Here is a 24,880-nt window from a genome sequence, read left to right as displayed (position 1 = left end):
CAAGGATTAGTTAATTCTCCTGGGGAATATACTTTTGTTTAACTTACAATTTAATAGTATTGATTAGGTCTCGGTCTCTATGAATTTAGATATTAATTTGAATATCAACAAATTGCAAGTAATTTTTGTCCAATAGAGATGAAAAGAATTTGCATCAGGTAGTAAAAATAACCCCAGCTTATTGTCCAGTGTGACCTTAGCTAGTTTTATATCTAACTTTACAATCTTAAACCAGCATATTTTTCTTTCACTGATTGTATTCACTTCAGTCTCTTCTGTACTCCTCTGATCCAAATGTACCATCCACTGCTTCTCTTATTAATGAGCTAAATGTCTCGTTAATACATTTTCACTACATATTTCTATGTCATGTTTTTAAACTCTTGAAAATTATACTTTAACAAATTTTAGTACTTGATTTCTTTTTTAATTACTGCTATGTGATTTCCAACCAGCCAGAGAAGAGGAAATTTAAATGACTACAAGGGTTAGAAAATAACATAAATAGGTAAAACTTGTGAGGAGGGACTGTGACAAACCTAGACTATGACCTTGAAGTTTACATGTGCCTAAAAAGGTAGGCTCAAACCCAGCTGATTGCTCTGATATTGAAACACTTCTTGTTTCAAGGACCTCCAAATACAGATTTCTAGATTTCATTTGAAGTCATCCATTGCTTAAATATGGTAAACGATTTATTTTTAATTATAAAGCATTTTGTGCATTAAAAAAAAAGCTGTAGTCACTAATGTGATTACACCAAAGCAAACTCTGTGTATCATTTAGCTCAGCCTAACCCTCTTGAGAAAGTTACTAATATCTATAAAAGTCGTTGTTCCTATAATAAATAAACATCATATCAATTTTACAAAGTGGGCAGAGGATTATATCAGACAACAAATTTTAAGATTCCAGTACAATGACATGAAGTGGATATTCTACAAATATTAATTTTCTCCCAGTTTCCGTGTCTGGTGAGGGCTGTCTTTCTGGTTCAGATAACTACCTTTTCCCTGTGTCCAGGGAACGTGGTAAAGAGAGAGTGAGAGCTCTGGATGCTTTGCTTCTTATAAGGACATAAATCCCATCATGGGGGTTCTACTCTCAAGAACTTACTTAAGCCTAATTACACTCAAATTTCCTTTCTCCAAATATCAACACACTGAGCAGGTAGGGCTTCAATGTACGAAATTTGGGAGGACACAACCATTCAGTTCATAACATTCAGGGTTATAGAAAGAAAACTCAAATCATGTTGAAGTCCACACATATGATAAGTAAAATAATGGCTCACAGTAAATTCTGAAATATTTCATATTTATAAGGATTTAAGGTGTGTATATAAGGCACCTACATTATATCAGTGATTTGCAACTGCTATGGTGCAAGAAATTTTAAAACATGCAATACCTAACTGTTTAGTCAGGGCCACTGACCTATTTTCCCTTGGACTGTCAAATAGAAAAATGACAACAGCCAACACAATAGCCATTAGGTGTAAATGAATCCAAATTATACCTTTTTGTGTGTCTGATCTGGAAAAATTATAATACAGATTTTGGTGTGTTGCAGAACTTTAGTAATTACTTTATGTGTGTCATGGGATGAATAAAGTTCAGAATCACTGCATTACATAACAGCTCAATTCCCATCTTAGGTCCAATTTTGGATTGAAAAATATCTATTTTTAAAACTTTTGTTTTCATATGCAAATACCACATGAACTCTGAGCAAGCCAAAATATCGTTTTTAATCTTAATGTTTCTTTTTAAAGTTCCAACAAAAAGCTCTAAGAAAATTAAATACTTGTATATTTGGCTAGAATCATCTTTCAATACTTTTTGACTTTATTTAATAATGCTTAGAAATAAATCAGATGTTACATTCAATATAAACTACAAAAATGAATTGATTATCTGTATAATTCAAGATGGAAAAGTTGAAACATGCAAATAACCAAGCTTGAGTTTATCAAAATAATTACCTTGCTTCCCCATCTAATTTTGTGTAAATATTATCCCATAGACATAGGATGGACAACATTAATAGAGAGTCTCAAAATAATAGCTCAGGGTAAACAGACAGATGATTACTTGCATAAGTCACACATTAGAAGTATTTTACCTCAATTATCTGTATTTTAAGAAAAAACATCTTTTTGCACAAATTATCTAAGTAACTGCTATAATTTCCAATGAAATTTTATGTAATTGAAATCATAACGCACTCTAAAGTTAAATCATTTGTGATGACACCCATAGCTAGTTCTACTTTACTTAGTTATAGTCTTCTAACATATCATATCCTCAAAGCTCTAAGACAGTAAAACATCTGATACAGAGGACAGGTTAAAGAAACACTTTATTTATATTTAAATATCTTTTGAAAAATTTAATGAAAGTGGTCTTGTTCAGAGACAACTAAATATCTCTCTTGGAGATAATAAATGCAAACAATAAAAAGATAATTTCCTTTCAAAACCCACCTTTGTATGTCAGTAGAATTCAGTGAAGCCAGACATGACCGTGAAGGAAGGTGTTCCTAAACTTGAAGTGCTCCTAAAATCACTTGTGAGGAGACAAACAATAGATTGGGCCTAATGGGGCACCTTCGAGAAAATATAGGAGTCTTTTCTTTAAGTAAATTGATGATTCCAAAGAAAGATACGAAGTTGTGGGAACCACATTGTGACCTACATACTCTGAATAAAAATAATGTGAGGAGGTGAAATATTCACACACACACACACACACACACACACACACACACACACACACACCCCCATGGAGCCACTTCAGCAGGAAAAGTATTTTTTTAAATTTCTAAAGAAAATCAAAACCTAGTAATAACTGGTTCTATACTGATTTTACTGCTTTCATAAGCAACTAGGGTTAAACAACAAGAATTTCTACTAAGAAAAAATATTAACTATTTCTAAATGCTGTCATTAAGATGATAAAGGCTTACAGAATATTTAATCCTGAGATTTGCAATTTCAGGAATTCTATTTCAGTTGTTCACCAAAAGATACCAGGCTTGGGGGAACAACCTCATGCTTACCAGACTCCCAGAAAAGTAATATATCAATTGGTTAATTTATGACTACTGATGGGATGCTCCAGTGACACAATTACTAACAGACACCGTCCTAACAAATTCCTTCTTAGAATTATGGTATCTGAGAAACCAAATCGGAAAGTTATTTGAAAAACACAAAAGCAAAGGAAATGCCATAGACCTGAGGGTTAGACCTGCCAAGCTTTATGATGTGCTCAGAAAGTTATCAGAGCTGCACTATAGAATTCCACCTTTTTGACAACTAGAATACCTGTAAATGTGTTCTCAACACAATATATATCTTTTTTAATTTAGACCTATATTTCACAAATGTCTGAAAATTCCTTCACTATCTATATCACCATCTCATCATTTGACATTTGTCTTTTATTGTCACCACACTCTCATCCAACTCATGGAAAAGATGTTGTTACAGTTAAATCAGAAATTACTTGATACAGGATACATTTCTAAGTTCTAGAATACTTTTTGCTACCATCCTCAATCACTAGTTTCAGCAATTAACATCATGGCTTTTAAAGATATTTCATGACTTATTTGTCATGAAAACAGCATCTTATCTTCCACATTTCAGATTGCTAAAGAGAACCTGCAGAATACAATGGAATATAGAACTGAGATGGAAGCAAGATAGTCCCACTTTACTGGTTAAAATCTATAAATGAAACAACCAGATGTGAATCTAGACCAAAAAATATCATGAAAATAATAATTTAAAAGTCTTATACAGCATCAAGAAAAACTTAGAGGGAAAAATGTTTGTGTCTAATGAATGTGTAAAGTATATTTTACCAATTTCACAGAAAAAAATAAATACAAACAATTGAAGTTTAGCACCGCTCTAATTTCTGCTTTGGTGAGTTTCAAGCATGTTGCCAAATGACAATAATATAGTAATTGAGTTCTCGGTAGCATGAACTGAACTAACAATAAAGGCAAATTTACAGAGGAACCGAGTGCTGGGAGGGTTTTTTTTCCTATCTTCTTTTTTTCTTTTTTTCTTTTAACTAGGAATTCAAAATAGCCTTTTATCAGAACAGCTTACTTACTTCAAAGTGCAAATCCATTTAATGTTAATGTAAAAAATAAAGAGTAATTTAATGCCAATGTCTACAACATTAGGCATTTGGAATCATGAAGGGAATTCTGCTAGTTCGCTAAGAATGTGTCCTCAGATCAACATCTTTGCTAGTTTTTACTCTTTTTGTTTGTTTTTTTGTTTGTTTTCAGCTCAGTGGATGGCCTGATCACTTTGCTAAAATTCCAGAGCACAGCAGAAATGCATTGTATTAACTATCTACACACACACAGAGCCAAATCTCAAAAAAAGGCCATTTTTATGTATCCATATAAATATGCTAAATAGAAGATGAGAAGCTTTTAAGAAGCATAGAGTTTAATAAAACATGTATTTCCTTATAAAACAGCAGTTAATTAAAAAGTGTATCTCTGGGAATAGTTGGAATGTCCTCCTGGGGGATGTGCATTGGCTTCTTCACAGATGTTTCTTAGGGAATAGTATAAAACCAGTTACCGCAATCAGCATTTTATGCAGTATTTAGATCTTCAAAAGACATACTGATCAACAGGTCTCAATTTAAAACAGCTAACACAAACAAAGAAAAAACAAAACAAAAAACCGCCGTTCGCCCTGGCCGGGTGGCTCGGTTTGGTTGGAGCACCGTCCTGTAGGCCAAAAAGTTGCAGTTTCTACCCCGGGCCGGGAAGCAACTGATTGATGTTTCTATCCTCTCCCTGTCTCTCTCTCTCAAATTAACAAAAGCATATCTTCAGGTGAGGATTAAAAGACACCACCACATTTTTGGGTGGGAGTGAGAAATCTAGATAATAATATATATGTTAAATCTCATTAATTTGTAAGACAAGAATGGTTGTATTTCTTTTACAGTTCTCGCCTAGGAGCTACCAACTCCTGAACTATTTCTTCAGGATACTAAAACTAGAACTGACCAATTGTTGAACAAACTTCATCTCTGCTGAGGAATCAAAAGCATAAATTCCTGTGTTCAAGGCAAGCCCTCCAGCAGAACCTCTCAGAGGTTGAGAGACACAAAGAATATCCTGACCCTGCTCTTTACTTCTTAACCCAAAAGGCATCTGGGGCCTCGATAATAACGAGGCATATAGGGCTGGAATGAGAAGCACATTCATTATTTTATGCCTCCAAGGACCTAAATATAAGATAGCAGCACTTCCTTCCTAATAAAAAGTCTAATCAGACCAATGGAAGGAGGAGAGTTAAAAAGTCTACTGTGTTGTTCTGTTTGATCTCTGTACTAAAAATTAATTGACCTTTATTATAAAAGCATTGGCTCCAATGCTGTTTAATTATAACTGAGAAAACTATAAAAGGTTAGGCCAAGTTCTTCCTATGGTCATTGAGTTTAGATTCCAAAATAAACCTACAGGCACACACCCCAGGGAAGTCAGAGACTGAGACCAAGCAAAAGCCAGTAGTTGCTGAACTCAGACACAGTAACTCAGAACCACCAAGATTAACCTGTGCGGCTGTGATCTAGACACGGATCAGATCTTGTTTAGCCATTACTCAGACTGCTTTTCTAAATGTCATGGGCTCTCCAGGAATTGGCTCTAACTTTGTTCCCTCTAATTCTTAATTTCTTACCCTTTACTTACACCTTAAACTTAAGGGTGCCGCCCTTTTGGGGGAAAAACTAACAAGTCAACAGAAAATTAAAATATACAATTCATGTGTGCTATGATGTCCTGGGTCACACAGAAAAAGCTACTGAACTCAACTGGAAAACTTTTGGAAATTACATGATACCTTATAAAATGAGCAAGAGATAATTGGTTGTAGGAAATGAGAACCTACTTTCCATGGTGAAGGAGCCGATTATACAAGCATAAATGAGAAAACAAAGTGCTGAAAGGAAGTGTAAGTACTACTTTTTATGTGAACTATGGGGCTTGAGTGGGAAGAGGCAGGGAAGGTCAGCTGCCTGCAGAAAACCCAGATGATGAAGTTTTACTTTATCCTGAGATAAATAAGAAGTTACTAAGGTCATACAGCATGCAAAACTTCCTAAACTAATTTGACCACAAAATCTTTTTTCCAAGAATGTCTTACATTTTGATTTTAAGTAATGAAGTATTATGATCCCTCTAGCAGAGTTGCAGAGATTGAAGTAGACATATAACTCCACATTGGAACATTGGAGTGTACAATTTCATTAGTAATCAAAAATGCAAATTAAAACAATGTGAATGTCTTTTCATTAATGAGGTGGAGAAATATAATTATAGAAGAAAATTCATAAAAATTCAATATTTAAGCATATGCCTTGTAAATAAATTATGCCAAGTTTCTACGATGATCTGTACATCATTATGACACTGCATAATCATAGGGTGTTGCTATAAAGTTCCATAATCATCTTCTACAGTGCAGGCTCACTATGAGTTGACTAATTTGGGACTGGTATTTGTATGTTATAGGTGGATTATTTTGTCCCAAGACTATCCTTGCATTTTCAATAGGGAAACAGCTGGATTATTCTTGTCCAGCTACACTTTGATAGAGGATGCTTGTGAAAAAAATGAGTGTTTTGAAATTTCTAGGCTGAACTGAGGGAAATAGTAATATTTTATAATCAAGAAAGTCAGAAACCATCCTCAAAATCCAAAGGGAACACATAGTATGAGAGAACATATTTGCCAATGATACATCTGATAAGGGATTAATTTCCAAAATATATAAAGAACTCATACAGCTCAACATAAGGAAGACACACAATCTAATTTTAAAATGGACAAAGGACCTGAGTAAACACTTCTCCAAAGAGGACATACAGATGGCCAATAGACACATGAAAAAAAGGTTCAATGTCACTAATCTTCAGACAGGCTCAAATTAAACCCCAATGAGGTATCACTTCACACCTGTAAGAATGGCACCATCAAAAAATCAACAAACATGTGCTGGTGAGGGTGTGAAGAAAGGGGAACCCTGGTACACTGCTGGTGGGAATGCAGACTGGTGCAACCACTACGGAAAACAGTATGGAGTTTCCTTAAAAAATTAAAAATGGAACTGTGTTTTGACCCAGTGATCCCACTTCTAAGAATATATCCTAAGAATCCTGAAACACTAATCAGAAAGAATATATGCACCCCTGTGTTCATAGCTGCACAATTTACAATAGCTAAGATCTGGAAACAGACCAAGTGCCCATCAGTAGATGAGTGGATAAAAAAGCTGTGGGACATTTACACCACGGAATACTATGCAGCTGTAAAAAAGAAGGATCTCGTACCCTTTGGGACAGCATGGAAGGACCTGAAGAATAGTATGCTAAGGGAAATAAGACAGTCAGAGAAAGATAAACACCACATGATCTCACTTATATGTGGAATCTAAGGAATAAAATAAATTGATGAACAAGATATGTCCACAGACATGGAAGCATGAAACAGATTGACAGATCTCAAAGAAAAGGCAGGAAGGAGGGCAGGAAGAGATTAACCAAAGAATTTATAAGTGTATACACATAATCCATGGACACAGACAATAGACAGGCGAAGGCCTGGGGTGGGGTGGGAGATAGGTGGAAGGGGCAAAGGAGGGAAAATGGGGGACATCTGTAATACTCTCAAGAATAAAATACATTAAAAAAATAAAGGTCATTGTTTACTATTTATTGAGACCAAGAGGTAAAGATTCTTATTAACTTAAAAAAATTCACTTTTTTAAACTCATTTTCTCATCTACAAACTGACAATTATAAACAGTATATGGATCATATAATTTCTGGGATGACAGTGAGGTATGTATGTAGAATTATCAATGCACTAAATAATATTCAGATAATGGTGTGTATTAATATCATGTGATTATTAGAAAGTTGTTAACTCAAGGGAAAGATGTAAGATTGATAAGAGACAAAGTGTCAGAATCCAAGAGTTATCCAATCAAGAATTTAGTTTAGTAGATTTAGGCAGAGTTTGGAATGAAAATTTGCTAAGGCTAAAACAGGCCAAATAAAGGAAAGATAAAAACCAGGGAATGGGACCAATTCAGAAGCAAAATCTATAGAGAATAAACAGTCTTTTTATTTAGGCCAGGCATTGTCTGCTGGACTGGAGCTGAGCAAATGAATGGATTAAGATAAGCTGGTCAACTCCATATTAGAATCTGAAAAGTGATAGCAAATTTTTCAGAATATTGAAGAATCACACAGAGAGAATGGAAGTGTCTACTGTCTACCTGAGAGAAACAATCTGGTTCTGAATCATCTTTCTTAGTAAGAGACAAACCCAGAAAATATTCTCATCTATCTCAATCATCTCTGTGCACTCTGTCCTCAGGAAATAGCTGGATATCGCTACTTCTGTGAATCCCATAATTTTTGTTGAATGTGTGTATCTGTGTTTCTACAAAAGTACTTGCCAAGAAAAAAGTTTGGGAAATATTTAGTTACTGTAAATGTGTTTCCTTTGAATACTTTATTAGAGCACCAATTTTGCTTACAAAACACTTACTTCCAAAAATTTTCTTCAAAATCTGCATCAGGCTAAAACGCTAGATAATAAATACAGGTATCTTTAAAAAGAAGAATAAAATTCAATGAGAAATATATCAATGTTTTCCCCAGTGTTTCTTGATTAATTAATATAATTTATTAAGCATATTATTATCACTCTTCAATTTCTCACAGTATCACTTAGGAGTAATTGTCAATGCTAACAGTAGGTCTCTAGAGGGCCATATCAGAATCATTTGGTAAGCTTTTTCAAACGACACAGTCTCCCACAACTCACCTTGTTCACCCCCTTTCCAAGATTCTTAGACCTCTTTCCCATTTACAGACTGTTTTTGTGAGCTGCTATTGGTAATGTTAGTGCATCTAATCGATTTGGCTTGCTAAAATGAAAATCAATAGTTGAGACCCGGTGAGTCACTGTGGTGTTTAGCAAAAGCCATAAGGCCTGACCCAACTCAAACCCATATCCAATAGTTGTGGTTTGCTGCTATCTAGTTTCCAAGTGTCCCAACTTTTCCTTCAGCCTAAAGGGAAAAATAATTTTTCCCTATTGCATACATTTACCACACATTCAATAAACTGTATTATTATTTTGGAAGATTTGGGAAGCTCTTTGAAGGGACCAGTATTTGCCTTTTTAATGTAGAAGAATGAACATAGGATTTAGGCAGATCTCTGCCTTCTTTTTAGGCATTCAGTATTGCCTAATATAATTGAGTTTTGTAATTAAGACGTTGTCTATAATAAAGCAAGAAGGACATATCTCTCCTGTTTACTCCACGGAGATGTGTTGGGTATCCATGAGATGAGATAAGCAATACAAAATTTAATAACACAACAGGTTTACTAATGTGTTATTATGCAAGTTTTAAATGCAAGTCAGTTAGACCTACGATGATTGAGTTTCTCCTCGTAGTTATCCTTGAAAACTGTAATTTTTATATGTTTTGGAAAAATTATGTTTTTTGTAAGTAAATTCAGAGAAAAGCATCTAAAAATAATGGGGAAGCTAAAGAGATAATCTCTGAAACAGTGGATAGTGACTCAGGCATATTCCCACCAGTTCACCGTTTTTGCTAATATGGTATAACAGAGGTTTTCATGTAATTATACATGCAAGGAATATTCATATTTCATTATCAACTCACAAACTGTCATGGTTAATGCAGAGGCCATCATATCCAAGGACAGTTGCTCTGTAACATGTTGATGAAATACATAATTTACAAGCAGTGATAGAGGGGCCCAGCCCTGCTCACACTTATGCTCCACTCTCAGCATTGAAATACTTCCACACACTTAATCCATTTTTTTCTAGTGACTGAAGTTAAATGGTTTAAATATTACTTCACCAAAAATTATATATTTTAATTAAAATATTTCCATTGCCTTTATTTTCTTATAGTTCAATATGAATGTCTTATTCATCATTTCGATGAATTGCCTAAAAAAACCTCTTTATTTTTCTAGATTTTCCAAGAATTGTTCTATATATCAAGTAAAATCTAAGTTACCAATTATTTTCTATAAACATTCTAATGTGCAATTGCTTGATCATCCCCAGATTTATTTTAAAAATTGTTATTTTATATGTTTATTGTTGCTTGTATGTCTATAAGCATAACCCATGGACACAGACATTGGTATGAGGAAAGCATGGGGGCGGGATGGATGTGAGGTGGAGGGGATTAAAAATTTTAAAAAGATAAAAAAAAGAAAAATTGTTTTAAAAATACATATTAAGGAAAGGATTACTACAATTATTAGAACATATTATATAGGGAGGAGAAGTTGTTTCAGTGAGCTCAGAAAATAATTTCACCTGGCAATTTAGTAAACATTGTAGCTATCTGACTCCCAGTATTCCATTTCCTAGGGACAGGTACATTTGGATTAGTTGAGGTAATCACTGACCTGGCAGGGATGGGGGGTGGGGGGAGCTTTTGTTCAATTTCCAACTGCTAGCTAAGCCAATGTCTGAAATACTCAAATCACATAGCAATAGTCTGTGTGCAACTTCCACTTGTTATTTATTATGTATTATGAATTATCATTTCTCGAGAGAATCCTTGAACTAGCCAGTGTCAACTGCCTTCACTAGGCACTTTGCTCCACTGTCAGAATAAATAGCTTTATCAATTGTTTATTTAATAGAATCTTCAAAGTATTACATTCTGTCTGTTAAAGATTAATTTTGGTTCACTTAAGTATAGATGATCATTTCTACAATTTTTGATATGGGTTTATTTATTCTAATCATAGTTATCTAACATTGCATCATACTGTTTTCTTATGTTTAATAAGGATCAATAACCAATCCCTTTAATTATATACCAAAAACATTCATAACATGTGATTATTAAATTTAAATAATCATTCTACATCTGAAAATTACATTTATTCTATTACAGAACTTTTTCCCCTCTTAACTTAATTGTACATTTTTCTTCATTTCTCTTCCAATTTTTATGTTAGCAGCACCTATAAGAATAAGTTCTTTCTCTAAATCATAAAAATAAATGAATGTGCAGTCTGTGTGTGTGCGTGTGTAACAATGTGATTTCAGTTTATGTTAATGCTCAGGAAGAAAAGAACATTACTAGTTTTTGAATTTCTGGCATGAGAAATCAAAATGAATTACAAATCATAAATCAGTCTTTTGGAAGGAGAGTGTATAAAAACTGATTTGCTAGGGGAAAATGTCAGCAAACACGGGTAATAGTTTCCACTTAGCATAAACCTAATAGTTTCCAAGGTATTTTAAGAAACTCTACAGTTGATAAGCTTATAAGTATCACTTCTGTTTCTTGCTTTAAAAAAAAAAAAATCCCACCTTCACTCTCACATTGTGAACTACCATTCAGTGAAAAAGATCACAATTCTCATTGAGGTGATACTGAAATAAGCATTAAAAAAGAATTAAAACTACTTATGCAATGCACTACTTATGTAAACAGTGAAACTATATGTATATGTGTAAGTATATGCAAAACACATCATGAATATATCTATTTAAGTGCATTCATACTTGCATATATAGCTCTCCATAGCCACAAGGTATGTTAGAAAATCTAAGAATCCTGTCCACTGGTCTGTAAAAAAATATTCTAAAAGGGTGGCATATAATGTGAATTGAAACACTCACTGTGGAAGGAATGAAGAATATTGATTGTCCATTCATCTGTTAATCTTCCTGTTCTTGTTATCTGAATACATTTGAGCTGATTTGAAGATTCTCTCGATTCAATCCAACAAATCATATCTTCATTGTAAATAAAATCCAGAGTATGAATTTCATTTCCATTGACTGAGGTCAGGGTGGCCATTTTACTTCCATTAAGATAGAAAACCTCAATGGTTTCAGAATTTGCAACTAACAGCATAGGTGGCCTGTCTGTAGGTTCTGGAAGAAAAGAGAACAGGAAAAGTGAGTTCGGTAAAAAACAGCCCCTCCTTTTTATTTCTTTTTTTTTTTTTTTTTTTTTTACAATTTTGCATTATTTATTAAGAGGTATTCTGTATTTTAATGCATCTTTAAAATAAAAATACTTATGAAAAGTATTTATTAATAGTCTTATGAATGCTTCACTAAGTACATATTTCAGCTCACTTCTCTAAGGAAAACAGCCCACTGAGCATTGTATTCTTTACTTCCCTAGTCATATGTGTTATCTAAATATGAGAACAATGCTATTTACTTTTGTTTTGGTAAATAAAGGGAGTGCTGTGAGTTTGTTTTCCTAGCAATGACGATGGATCTGGACAGACCTCTGCATACAGTGCTACAGGCTTCCCTTGTGAGCCAGGGCATGCTTTTTTGAGGTGGATGCATGAGGTCAGAAATAGATTCTCTGGAGCGGAGCAGAGCATGCAAAGCTCGAAGGCTTATGCAAAGAGCCCCTGTGACCTCAGCCTCATCGGTTCCCTGCCCGGCCCCAGGAGTCAAATAATCACACATTCCCTTAGCGACTAGATTATGATTGCTGAGCTACTTCCTTTCATTTCTTCCCTGTAGCCAGGAAAATAAGATTCTAAAGGTAAAAGAAATGTGTTCAATACAACTTATTGAACAATGTATTTTTTGCTTGTGTTAGGATGGGGTGGGTGTTTGATGAATATATACTCATTGACCAGAAGTTCAATACCTTTTAATATTTGAAGATAACAGTAAAATCTCATATAAAATTAGTGTTGAAAGTTTCTAGCTAGCCCTGGCTGGTGTGGTTGGAGTGTTGACCCACACAAGGAAATGGCAGCCTGGGCTCGACTCCCGGTCAGGGCACATACCTAGGTGGGGGATTTGGTCTGGGTTTGGGTGTGTACAAGAGGCAACCAATCGATCTCTCTCTCTCCCTCTCTCCCTTTCTCTCTCCCCTCCCACCCTTCCTCTCCCTAAAAACATCAACAACCATATCCTTAGGGGAGAATTAAAAAAAAAAAGACAAAAGAAAACCCATTTTTTAAAAAAGTGTTTAGCTATACAATTATATTCAGAGTAGCTTTTGTGCTAATTAGAAAATAGAACAACTTTTGAAAATCTTCAACTCCTCTTCTTTTCCCCCCTACATCTATGTGTCGTTAAAATCTCTTTGACTCTTATGTTAAACTTATCGGAATCCCACCATTTCTCAGTGACTGATAACACTAACCTGCCCCAAGCTGCCATCAACTCTTAACTAGATCATTCCAGTACCTTTCTAACTGGTTCCTCTGCTTCCATCTATGACTCCCTCCTCCCCTTTAGTCTATCTCAATATGATAGTTGAAGTTATATCTTTAAAATGTTAACACAGATCAAGTATTCCAATCAGAGTACAAATCAAAAACCCGTGTACTGGCACCCCTTTCTTACTTTATTTTCCACTTATCATCAACAAACATATATATTGAGTTGGATCTAAATACTGAAGTGAGTCTTGGGTTCAATAGAGAGGTCAGGGTGGTGATGACGACCTGGGAGTCCCAAGCTCCAGATGCTCTATAAAACCATGGAAGAGGGCGTGTTTTTCCAGTCGTGATACAGGATAAAAGCACTTAGGAAATCAATAAAGTAAGAGGTGTTGAAAGGACTGAACGCTGAATCATGCCAATAAATACCAGCAAAATGAAGATATTGTAGCAAAATGAACGGAGGACACATGTCTTGTAAAGTAGGAGGAACACTCAAGAACATGCTGCTTTAAAAGGAAAAGTACTCAGGAGGAGGCCAGGGGGAGGTGCTGCTACGACTGATAATTCAGCAATTTGGCAACTGGGGGTCACTGGTAACCTTGACAATAAAATTAAGTGGGTGATAATGTAAGATCCACTGAAGTGCATGCAAGAGGGATGGGGTGGAAATGGTAAGGAGACAACGCGTTCTGTTGGTTTTTATATAAAGGGAGAGAGGAATGGAGTGGTAGTGGAGAGACACGTAGATTTAAAGAAAGTTGTTTGGTATCATCTTTACAACATGCTCATATGCTGATAAGAATGATACGGGAGAAAAGAAAATAGTGATGAGTCAAGAAGTAAAGAAGACAGTTGCATAGTCTTCTTCTTGAACAGATGGAAGAAGAGATCGATGCACAGTTGCAGGATTGGACTTCGGAGCAAACTCAGTTTGTTCTTTGATTCAAATAAGGGGAAGCCGGAATGATTTGTTTTAGATTCAAATAGGTTGGTAGATTTGATTTTGTGGTGAGAAAGTTCTCTTTTGTTTGTTTCTACTTCCCCAGGAAAATATAAAACTAGATCCTTATCTTAGAATAAATAAGATATAAGAAAATAGATAGATGAAAATTAGTTATCTAGACATGGGAAAGGCATAGGTCATTTAATCTATTTCATTGTTTTTAATCTATTTCATCATTTTCTGACAGGATGTACGTACTCAATGGGGATTATATACCAAATTTATAGCTACTTTCCCAGATATACTCTTTGCAATTTTGACAGTTAAGTTGTTCTAAACTTCTGAAGACTATTGAGATATAATTCATGTAATAATTTGGCAAATTTTTCCTTGCGTGGGAAGCACAGATGAAGGCTTTGTGAGTCCTCATGCTAAAGAGAAATCCTCAAACACATTGAAAAATGCAATCAATACAACACATTTTCTCTTCTCCGGGCTAAAAAAACTCTACACACCTTGACAAGGGAGAATATTAGTCATCAAAGTCAAGGGCAAGGTGGACTCTAGAGGGAGGAGTGCCAAGGGTAATTCACTAACTGCTGGCATTACCTTGTTGATTGAAATTGATACAGGGGATGCCTTGAAGGCTCTCTGGAAACATTTTTTTTTTTCTTATTAGAATGAACAAAATCTTTTTCTCAGGTTTTAAGTTCCACAACCAGCCCTGAGGAGGATTTTAATAGCTATATCCTTGTACTTTTCCCAAACAAAGCAATAGAAAAGTCATATACATTTCCAAATGAGTGAAGAGCTGGAGAAGACGCAGGGTAGGAGTACTCCAAACAACAGAGAAATACGCTGTTCAGTGGCCAGGCCAGGTTTTAAAGGCAGGTTGCAAAGCTCTGGTATTCCTACAGGATAGTTCCTTAGGCAACACGGTCCGACTGCAGGAGGGGTGGCCCGTTCTCAGCTTTCCTCGCACAGCAAGCACACTGGCATTGTGTGTTTATCTGAGGGGGGCCTTGGTGAAATGGGCACACACTTATGGAGGTTATGCAGAACTCCCCAAGCCACCCTTATGATGTCAATACTATAACAAAGGAAGCATGAGCCCTGAATAAATTGGATAAAGCTGGCAAAGCACCTCACTGTCCTTTGAATGCATTCCAGCAATCTGACTCTTCCTTTGTTGATGATCCTCCTCTCCATACCCTTATTCTGCTTCCTGAATGCTTAGGAAGGAAATTGCTTGAAGCACCCAGCAAATGTTGACCAAGCATGCACTCCTTCCAGGCGCTGAGCTCTGCCTCTGCAACTTGCCACTAAGCACAGTGCACATAATTTCCGCCACGCGCATGGGACTGAGGAAGGAACAACTCGGGATTACTCTGCTGAGCTCAGAGATTCTCATATACCATCCTGTTATCAAGTACCATTGACAGAGACGCCTCAATGAAATGACAAATTGTGCAACAACTAGACCTTTGCACTACCTAAAAATAATAAAAACTCTGACTAGTAAATCTTCATGTACCCAGCCATGACCACATCCGTTCTGCAGGACACCCTCCTTAGAGGTGCACTGACAGGTCTCATCCACTAGTTTCACAGTTATCACGGGCACCAAGACTTAACGCTACCCTTCCTAAGAACACTTAACTTTTAATGTAGGTGCTTCCTTAGAAAAAGGGAAAAAAAGCAAGGAAATTGTATTTTAATTACTGAATCCCAAGCATCATAGTGGCTGAGACTCTGACACCCAGAGCAGGGAACTATTCACTCTCCATAGACACACCTTCCTATTCTCCCCACAAGCAGAACCAGCCCTGGCAGAAAAACATGGATGGTTCCTTGACATTCCAAAAGAAAAATTTAATAGATATTAAATATATTAATAGATAATATTAACAGAGTTGGAAGTTAGAGGTAGAAGCCATAGAAAGTTATATTTTGTATTACTTCTCAGTTTTCTTTTAAAGAGTTGTAAAGAAAACAGCAAGCGGCATAAAAACATTTCCTAACACTGGCTAGAAATATGCTTCTGTGGATTATATCGAAATTACTATTTGTATTTATTACAACAAAGAAGCTGGTTGATGAAATAGTCTGACACTCCTCCCTCCCTCCCCAATCAGCAAACAGTGAAGTATAAGCTGTAAAAGAATCTCAGTGTCATTTAACAGGCTCTCTTTATCCCTGCTGTTTGTCCCGTGGCAAACAGGTGCTCTCTCGCTCCTGGTGCTGTTTAATGCAGCGCCTCCGCTGGTAGCATACGATCTTTAGGCTCTTTACTCTGCTACTGCTATAGTACAGTCAGCAGAGCCGTATTGGCTACAGAGAGCTGTATGCTAGGGTGAGTGCCTCACTTCAAAAGTGGTTGGGACACTGAAAAGTACAGTCCAATGAGCCTGAATTTCTCAGCAATAAAAATGCAAACAGTCATAAATTAAACACCCTTGGCTATTACTTTCACTCTTGCAGATTCTACGTGAACCAACTTTCAGCCCTGGGTGCTCACATTCAACACATATTGCTACATCTAAATAAGTTTAAAAGAAAGTAAGTTAAGTTAAAAAACACAAGACAAAACAAAACAAAAAACCCCACAACTTTTTGTTTTCATATTAGACAGGTTACCAGAACGCTAATCTCAAAAAATGTAAAACTATACAGGAAATTTTACTAGATACCTATAAATGTTTTGACAGTTAATTTTAAAACATTTTTTTCAAATGACAAATCCTAATGTTCAATAAAAAATTACTAGCTTTTATTGTGTCCAATTCAAATTAATAAACATTCCATCATGGTATTTATATACTTGTATGTCTCCTCTTACATTGTTCTGTCCAGTATGCTTTTTGTTTATTTGTTTGTTTGTTTTTCCCATTAGCATTTCATGCATTTTTACATTTGAAACAATGCTATACATAATCTAATAATCTATTTTTAAATCCCAAGACTGAAGCCTTTAGAGCAGGGAGATTCCTCTGTGAGAAGGGCAAATTTAGATAAGTTGAAATTATTCTAATCTTTTGTTTTTTTGTTATTGTTGTTTTGTTTTTATTAATTTAATTAAATTTTTCATTACTATTTAGCCCCTCGATGCCCTCTCCCACCTCCACTCACTCCCCTCTCCCCCTGCAGTCACCACACTGTTGTCCATGGTCATGAGTTTTCTCTTTTTTTATCTTTTTTCTCAATCCCTCCACTCCCTCCACTCCACTCCCCTGCCCAGAGCCATCAGCCTGTTCTCTATGAGTCTGTCTCTGTTTTGCTTGTTAGTTCATTAGATTCCATCCACATGAGTGAAATCATTTGGTACTTGTGTTTCTCTGACTGGCTTATTTCACTCGGCATAATGTTCTCCAGGTCCATGCACACCGTGACAAAGGGTAACATTTTCTTCTTTTTTACAGCAGAGTATCATTCTACCGTATAAATGTACCACAGCATATTTAGTCATTCATCTACTGATGGGCACTTGGGAAGCTCCCAAATCTCAGTTATTGTAAATAATGCTGCAGTGAACACAGGGGTGTATATATTCTTTTAAATTCGAGTTTTGGGATTCTTTGGATAAATTCCCAGGAGTGGGATCTCTGGGTCATAAGGCAGTTCTATTGTTAATTTTTTGAGGTAGCTCCATTACTGCTTCCAAAGGAGCTGCACCAGTCTGCATCCCCACCAATAGCACAAGGGCGCCCTTTTCTCTACACCCTCAGCAACACTTGTTAACCCATTCATTGTTCAGGAACATGTTATTTAGCCTCTATGTTACTGTGTGATTTTCAGTTTTCTTCTTGTGATTGACTTCAAGTTTCATAGCATTATGGTCAGAGAAGATGCTTGATATGATTTCAGTCTTCTCAAATTTATGGAGACTTGTTTTGTGTCCTAACATGTGGCCTATCCTAGAAAACGTTCCATGTGCACTTGAAAAGAATGTGTATTCTGCTGCTTTGGGGTTGAATGCTGTGATGATATCAATGAAATCCATTTGACCTAGTGTATCATTTGAGGCTGCTGTCTCCTTGTTGATTTACTGTCTGGAAAATCTATCCATTGATGTCAATGGGGTGTTAAAATCCCCTACTGTAATTGTATTACTGTTAATCTTCCCTTTATATCCATCACAATTTGCTTTACATATTTAGGTGCTCCTACGCTGGGTGCATAAATGTTTACAAGGGTTATATCCTCTCGATGGATTGATCCCTTTATCATTATGTAGTGTCCTTCTTTATCTCTTATTACAGGCTTGGTTTTAAAGTCTATTTTGTCAGATATAAGTATTGCTACCCCAGCTTCCCCCCCCCATTTGCATGAAATATCTTTTCCATCCATTTACTTTTAGTCTGTGTGTATCTTTCCTTCTGAGGCGGGTCTCTTGCAGGCAGCATGTATATGGGTGTTGTTTTCTTAGCCATTCGGCCACCTTATGTCTGATTGGACCATTTAGGCCATTTACATGTAAAGTGATTACTGATAGGTACCTATTTAGTGTCATCTTATTTTTTTAACTATTTTCCTTTTTTTTTTCTTCCACTTTTTAAAGCAAGCCCTTTAACATTCCTTGTAATACTGGTCTGGTTAGCTTTTCTTGTCTGGGAGGCTCTTTATTTCTCCTTAAATTTCAAATGATAGACTTGCTGGGTAAAGTAGTCTTGGTTATAGGTCCTTGTTTATCATGACTTTGAATATTTTGTGCCAATGGCTTTTGGCCTAAAATGTTTGTGTGTGTGTGTGTGTGTGTTTTGCATTTGTTTGTTTGTTAGTTTTGTGATTTTTTAATTAATTTTTAAAGAGAAGGGAAGAGAGAGGGGCAGAGAGGATCATCCATGATGTGAGCAACATGGATGGGCTGCCTTTTGTATGTCACCTACTGGGGACCAAGCCCTCAGCCAGGGCACATGCCCTGACCAGGAATCAATCCAACAACCCTTCAGTGCAGAGAATGATGCCCAACCAACTGAGCCACACTGGCCAGGGTGGCCTGAAATAGTTCTGTTGAGAAATCAGCTGAAAGCCTATGGAAGCTCCCTTCTAGGTAACTGACTGCCTTTCTCACGCAGCTTTTAAAATTCTCTCTTTGCCTGGCTGGGTGTGGCTTGGTAGTTGAGAGTCAGCTTAGGATCCAGGAGATCGCAGTTTGAGTCCCAGTCAGGGCACAAGCCCAGGTTGCGGGCTCCATCCCCAGTCGGGGGCGTGCAGGAGACAGCTTTAAGCTCTGCTTTGAACACACCAGGAATTTGCCTTCTTTCTCTCCTTCAAAAAAAAAGAAATTCTGTCTTTGACTTTTGGCATTTTCATCATGATGTGTCTTGCTGTGGGCCTCTTTGGGTCCATCTTGCTCAGGACTCTCTGTGCTTCCTGGACTTGTAAGTCTTTTCCTCCCCCAGGTTAGGGAAGTTTTCAGTCACTATTTCTTCAAATATTTTCTCGATCCCTTGCTCTCTCCTCCTTCTGGTTCCCCTATAATGCAGATGTTGTTACACTCCATGTTGTCCCAAAGGTCCCTTAAACTATCCTCATGCATTTTAAGTCTTTTTTTTCTTTTTACTTCTCTGGCTGGGTTTTTTTTCGACCTTATCTTCCAAATCACTGATTCGATTCTTTGATTAATGGAGCCTGCTATGTATTCCTTCCAGTGTACTCTTTATTTCAGATACGGCATTCTTCATTTCTGACTGGTCCTTTTTTATGGTTTCTACCCCCCTTTTCATGCCGTTGAGCAGCCTTAAAACCGTTACTCTGAATTCTACATCCTATAAATTGCTTACGTGCTCTTCACTTAGCTCTTCTGGAGAATTCTCTTATTCCTTCATTTGGGGCCCGCTTCTTTGTCTCCTCATTTTGGCTCTTTGCTTGTATTTATTTCTATGCATTAGGTAGGCCTGCTATGACCCCCAGTCTTGGTAGAGTAGTCTTATGTAGTAGGTGACCTGTGGGACCCAGGGGCACAATCTCCCTGATTGCCAGAACTGGCTGCTCTAAGAATGTCTCTTGTCCATGTTGTTGCAATTGAGTCTTGATTGCTATCGCCCTGTTTGTGCATGAGCTGGACCCTCAGGCTGGCTGACAGTGAGGCTTAACCCCCAACACAGCATGCAGGCTGCTGCAGCTGCTGATCGCATGGAGTGGAATTTGCCTCCTCAGGGTTTTGTGCCTGCCATTGTCTCCCTGTGGATATGCTACTTGTGAAGCTAATTGAATCCTGCTCTGTTGTTGTCTGAAGCTGGCCACTGGGCATATTGGCTCTGGACCTCTTCAGATGGACTCTGGTGCAGGCCAATGCCAGATGTTGTCTGCAACTGGCCCTAAGCAGCCTGCTTGGAGCTATCAGTGATCCACCACTTGTGTCTTGCTCTGCTGGGTCTGGGTGCATTTGGAAAGGACCAAGCTGCACACTAAGGTTTGCTTTTACTCAAGTATGCATATTTAAATTAAAGTTATTTTATAATGTACATTGTAAACTTTCTTCCATTTGGAAATTACTTATTTCGATACCAAATGGAGAGTTGGACTAAATTACCTTTGGAGTTTTCCCGAACTCTGAAATGATTGGTTCTATATTGCAGTAGTCAGGCCAATATTACTAAGTGTAGAAAATAAAAGAATTTGTCTGCATTGCATGAATTAACAGAAATCAAAAGTCCTGCCGGCCCGGCATGGCTCAGCGGTTGAGCATTGACCTAGGACCCAGGAGATCAAGGTTCTCTCTGCCTTCACATGCAAGGAACTTTTATTTCCCAGTCATCCAGTAAAGCCTTTGCAGTCCCCTCCTCTCTGGTCTGCTTCTAGCTTCCTATTGTACCCTTTGGGATTGACATTTTTATACTGTTCTTTTTATCTAAAGCCTAGAGATTTTTCCTCCACATCTGCTGTCTTGAGTCAGCCCATTCTAACCTTCTCTAGTTTCCCACACTCGCAGTTTCTGAGAGCCCTGGAACTCTGGCTTGGAAGAAAGTCAGGTTCCAGAGTCCAACAGGGTAGAATTAGGGAGATAAACGAGGGGCCAATGTAAGCAGTGAAGTAATGGAAAGGAGGAATAACAAAGCCTTACGACAAAGGTGGTTTAATTTATAATTTTTTCCTAGCACCTGTCAGTCACAGAAACACTACAGTGTGGTGAAATTGTCAAAAAAATTTAAAGCTGATGAAAGAAATGGAATTTTACGCATAACCAAGCCAAAAGTACATTCTGGTTCACTTGTTATCAGTATGAGAAATCTAAAGCCAAACTGATAGTTTTCCTTTTGAATTGTACAAATACACTGGCTCAAATATCCACGTGAACTTTAGGAGTGGTCAGTATATGTTACAGATTTGTGCCCATTTACTTTATTACTCATAACTCATTTTCATAAAACTACAAACCACAGAAACTTTCCCAGGGAAACTGTGTATTTTTCAAACTCTGTGGGCCAATACTGTCATCAAACCAACCACCTAGAAGTGAAGGCATTTATATACTCTGTTATCAATTCTACAGTCACCAAATCTTCCTTGAAGCTGCATTCCATTATCATGTACCAACCCTCTCTGATTACACTCTGTTATTGTCAGAAACCCCCTCTGTGCAGAAGAGAGGAAGTGCCTCTTCGTATAGAGTTTATTACATTACACTTTCCCTGTGTATCCACAGCAATATTGTGTGGATCAATAGAAACAGCAAAGAACAGGCCTGCTACTTCCTTACTCCATCAATATTTAAAATCAGAACTCTCCATGGTGGGCAAAGAGGAACACATAACCTGACCTAATTTTTCTCAAGGATTGACCCTGAAAAATAAATAGGGTTTCATAAACCAAGTCAGTAATTCAAAGAAATAAACTAAGAAGTAAAAGAGTTTCTTCCTTGGCAAGTTTGTATACAAATATGTTTTGTAAATAATTAAACACACCGTCTCAGGGAAATCATTGAAATTATATATGAGGTTATGTTGTAAAGGGAGACAGAAGCTGCAGCTTGCTGAGCAAATCCAATGCTTTGTTCAATCTTGCTTTGAAAAAAGGAATCCCATTCCACCCTTAATCTTCCAATTGTTAATAAATGGGGTAGGAGGACATTCATTAATTTATCAAAACGTCATAATTTGCAAATACTTGAAATGAAACCAGATTTAGGTGAAGTTAGAAGAAGCCAGATGGAATATAATGTGTGATTTCTTCGTATATTATTCCCGAGCTAACTCAGCCCACAAAAAGTTAACATTAACCTATTGTTACTATCACATCTGAAGGCTGCTTCATTAGCAAATCAACAGTGCTGAGTGTTTACTGTAGGCTGAACACTATGTAGAAACTATAGGCTTTATTTCAGGTAAGAGGGAAAAGCAAGGCAGTTTTGAACCATGAAAGTCAAACACTTAAGAGTGGAGCACTCATTTTAGTAATTTTAATTAGAAAGAAAAGTTCATTTCCTTCCTTCTCTCCCCCTTTCTCTCCCTTCCTCCTTCCTCCCATTCACAAATATTGAGTACCTGTATGTTCCAGGCAATGATCAAAACTCAGTAAATAACAGCAAACAAAACAAAATTCTATAGTCTAATGCTTACATTATTCTGGGCAAATCAGATATAAAATTAATATATAAATTAGTTCATTTCAAGTGGTGGTGCTATAGAGAAAATAAAACTAGAAAATTACACAGTGATAAAGTAGGTATGCATAATTAAATAAAACTGAGAAATAAGATAAGGATGGAGAGGGTATAGGCCACTAAATGGAATGGTCAGAGAAGGGCATTCTGAATGTTGACATTTTAGCTAAAACGTGAATGATAGGAATGTGACTGCCACAGAGAAAAGCATGGCAGGCAGATAAAAGAGCAAGTGGAAAGATGTCAAACAGGAGCAATGTGGTTGAAGGATCAGGAATCCAGAATGATCGGTGCGTGATGAAAGGAGATCAGCAGGAGGTATATTGGAAAGGTACATGGTACCAGACCATTAGGCCCTTGTAAGTCCTGTGAGACATTTGAATTGAATTCTCCAGAGGAGTGAAAGTCATTGGGAGGTTTTTAAACAAAAGAGTGATGTGATCTCGTTTATATTTTAGCAGATCACTTGAACTGCTATGTGGAGTATACATTTTAAAATGGAAACAGAAATGAGTTAGGAACCTGTTGCCTAGTCCAGGAGAGAGCTGGGTAATTCAAATCAATCAATCCACTTCTTTTGAACAGAATTTTTGCTAATTAGAAAGTTGCTGTAATGGGAAGCGATATATAATGATCAGTGACAACTACAAGAACTTCTCTGGATTTCTAAGTTTGGATCAATGAATTAAAGCGAAAATCTCTGTCTTCAATGTCCATATTGCTCTACTACCTTTCTAAGGAAAAGAAACTGCAAAAAGAAAACAAATTTGGAAGGACAAAAGAGATGATAACTTACCATTTTTGGCTTTGCACGACCTGTTGTCTGCCTGCATTAGGTAGCCCTCCACACAACTGCAGGCATAGGATCCGTACGTGTTTACGCATGTCTGGCTGCATGTACCGTAAATGGCACATTCATCTTGGTCTAAAAAGAAAATTGGCATCATTTCTAAGTTGATTTATTGTTCAGCATTTTATTTTCCGTAAGAAAAACTTTTTTCCCCATATTTTGGAAATAAACTATTGTTTTAAAAGGAAAGGGCCAACCCCAATAAGCCTTTTCAAAACCACACTAACTGAAATAGTAATAAATAAATAAAATTTAAAAATTAGCTAATTCGTTGTTGCTTTAATAGTTGTAGAGATACAAGATCAAACTCAGTATCACATCTTTTATTTTAAAGCAGAATTTATTTACATTTTAGATGGGCTGGCTGGAATTCCTTGGATAGTTTTCCAAAGGTATAAAGTGTACTCCAATGACTATTTGTTGAATAGCCATAGAGTTTAGGACACTGAATTTTTCACTATTTTAACAAAGAATTAGTATAATAACATAACTCATTTTTCAATAAACATTAAATAAAAGTTCTGAGCCAAGCTATGCCAACTACCCTCACTAAATAAATAACACAAACAAACACAAACAAACACACACACACACAAACAAAGAACTATTAAGCACTTGTTAAAATGAAAAATATCATCTTAAGTTTATTTTAATATGTATGGTCCTCCTTCTATTCCTTCCCTCCTCTCTATACTTTCTTCCTGCTGCAACTTGTTCAAATCTCTATAAACAGCATGTATTTAATGATCCTTTACCAACCAACCAAGCAAAAAAAAAAATCCGTCAGTTAATAATTTAGACTAATATGTTCATTTAGTTGGTTCTGTATATCAAGCACTATACTAATCCCACAGAAACCCAAATTGATAAAACATGTTTCCTACCCTTCAGTGAAACAAGCCTAGTGAGATATAATTCTGATTCTATGGATTTCCTTACAATAGAGGCATGCTCTCTTTGTGATAGGGACCCAGAGAAGTAAATGGAACTGCTTGAAGTTGGAGGGACAATGCTAAGGAAAGGCTGCATATTGAGCTGAGTTTAAAGAATCAGTTGGATTTCCTCAAGCTGAATAAAAAGGGATGAGATGGAATGGAGCATCCCAGTTTAACAAGATAGCATGTGCAAAGGCACTGGGATGACACAGTGGGGATTTCAAAGTGGAAAGAGTCAAGCGGAGGAAGGGTATGTAAGGGAAGTGGTAAGAG

General features: G+C 36.6%; 1 protein-coding gene across 1 annotated transcript in view; it reads right to left on the bottom strand.

Annotated features, from left to right (window-relative positions):
• The window catches only part of LRP1B (LDL receptor related protein 1B), a 1,542,074-nt gene that overhangs the window by 801,555 nt on the left and 715,639 nt on the right, over window positions 1–24,880 (bottom strand). Inside the window, exons 5-6 of the mRNA XM_081143443.1 lie at window positions 23,619–23,747; window positions 11,749–12,006 (exon numbers count right to left, since the gene is read on the bottom strand). Of these exons, the coding sequence (XP_080999569.1) occupies window positions 11,749–12,006; window positions 23,619–23,747 (387 nt within the window). The remainder of the gene's footprint in view (window positions 1–11,748; window positions 12,007–23,618; window positions 23,748–24,880) is intronic.

Source organism: Miniopterus schreibersii, assembly GCF_964146895.1.
Source record: "Miniopterus schreibersii genome assembly, chromosome: 7".
Lineage (NCBI taxonomy): Eukaryota > Metazoa > Chordata > Mammalia > Chiroptera > Miniopteridae > Miniopterus > Miniopterus schreibersii.
This window is presented reverse-complemented; position numbering and strand designations above follow the sequence as displayed.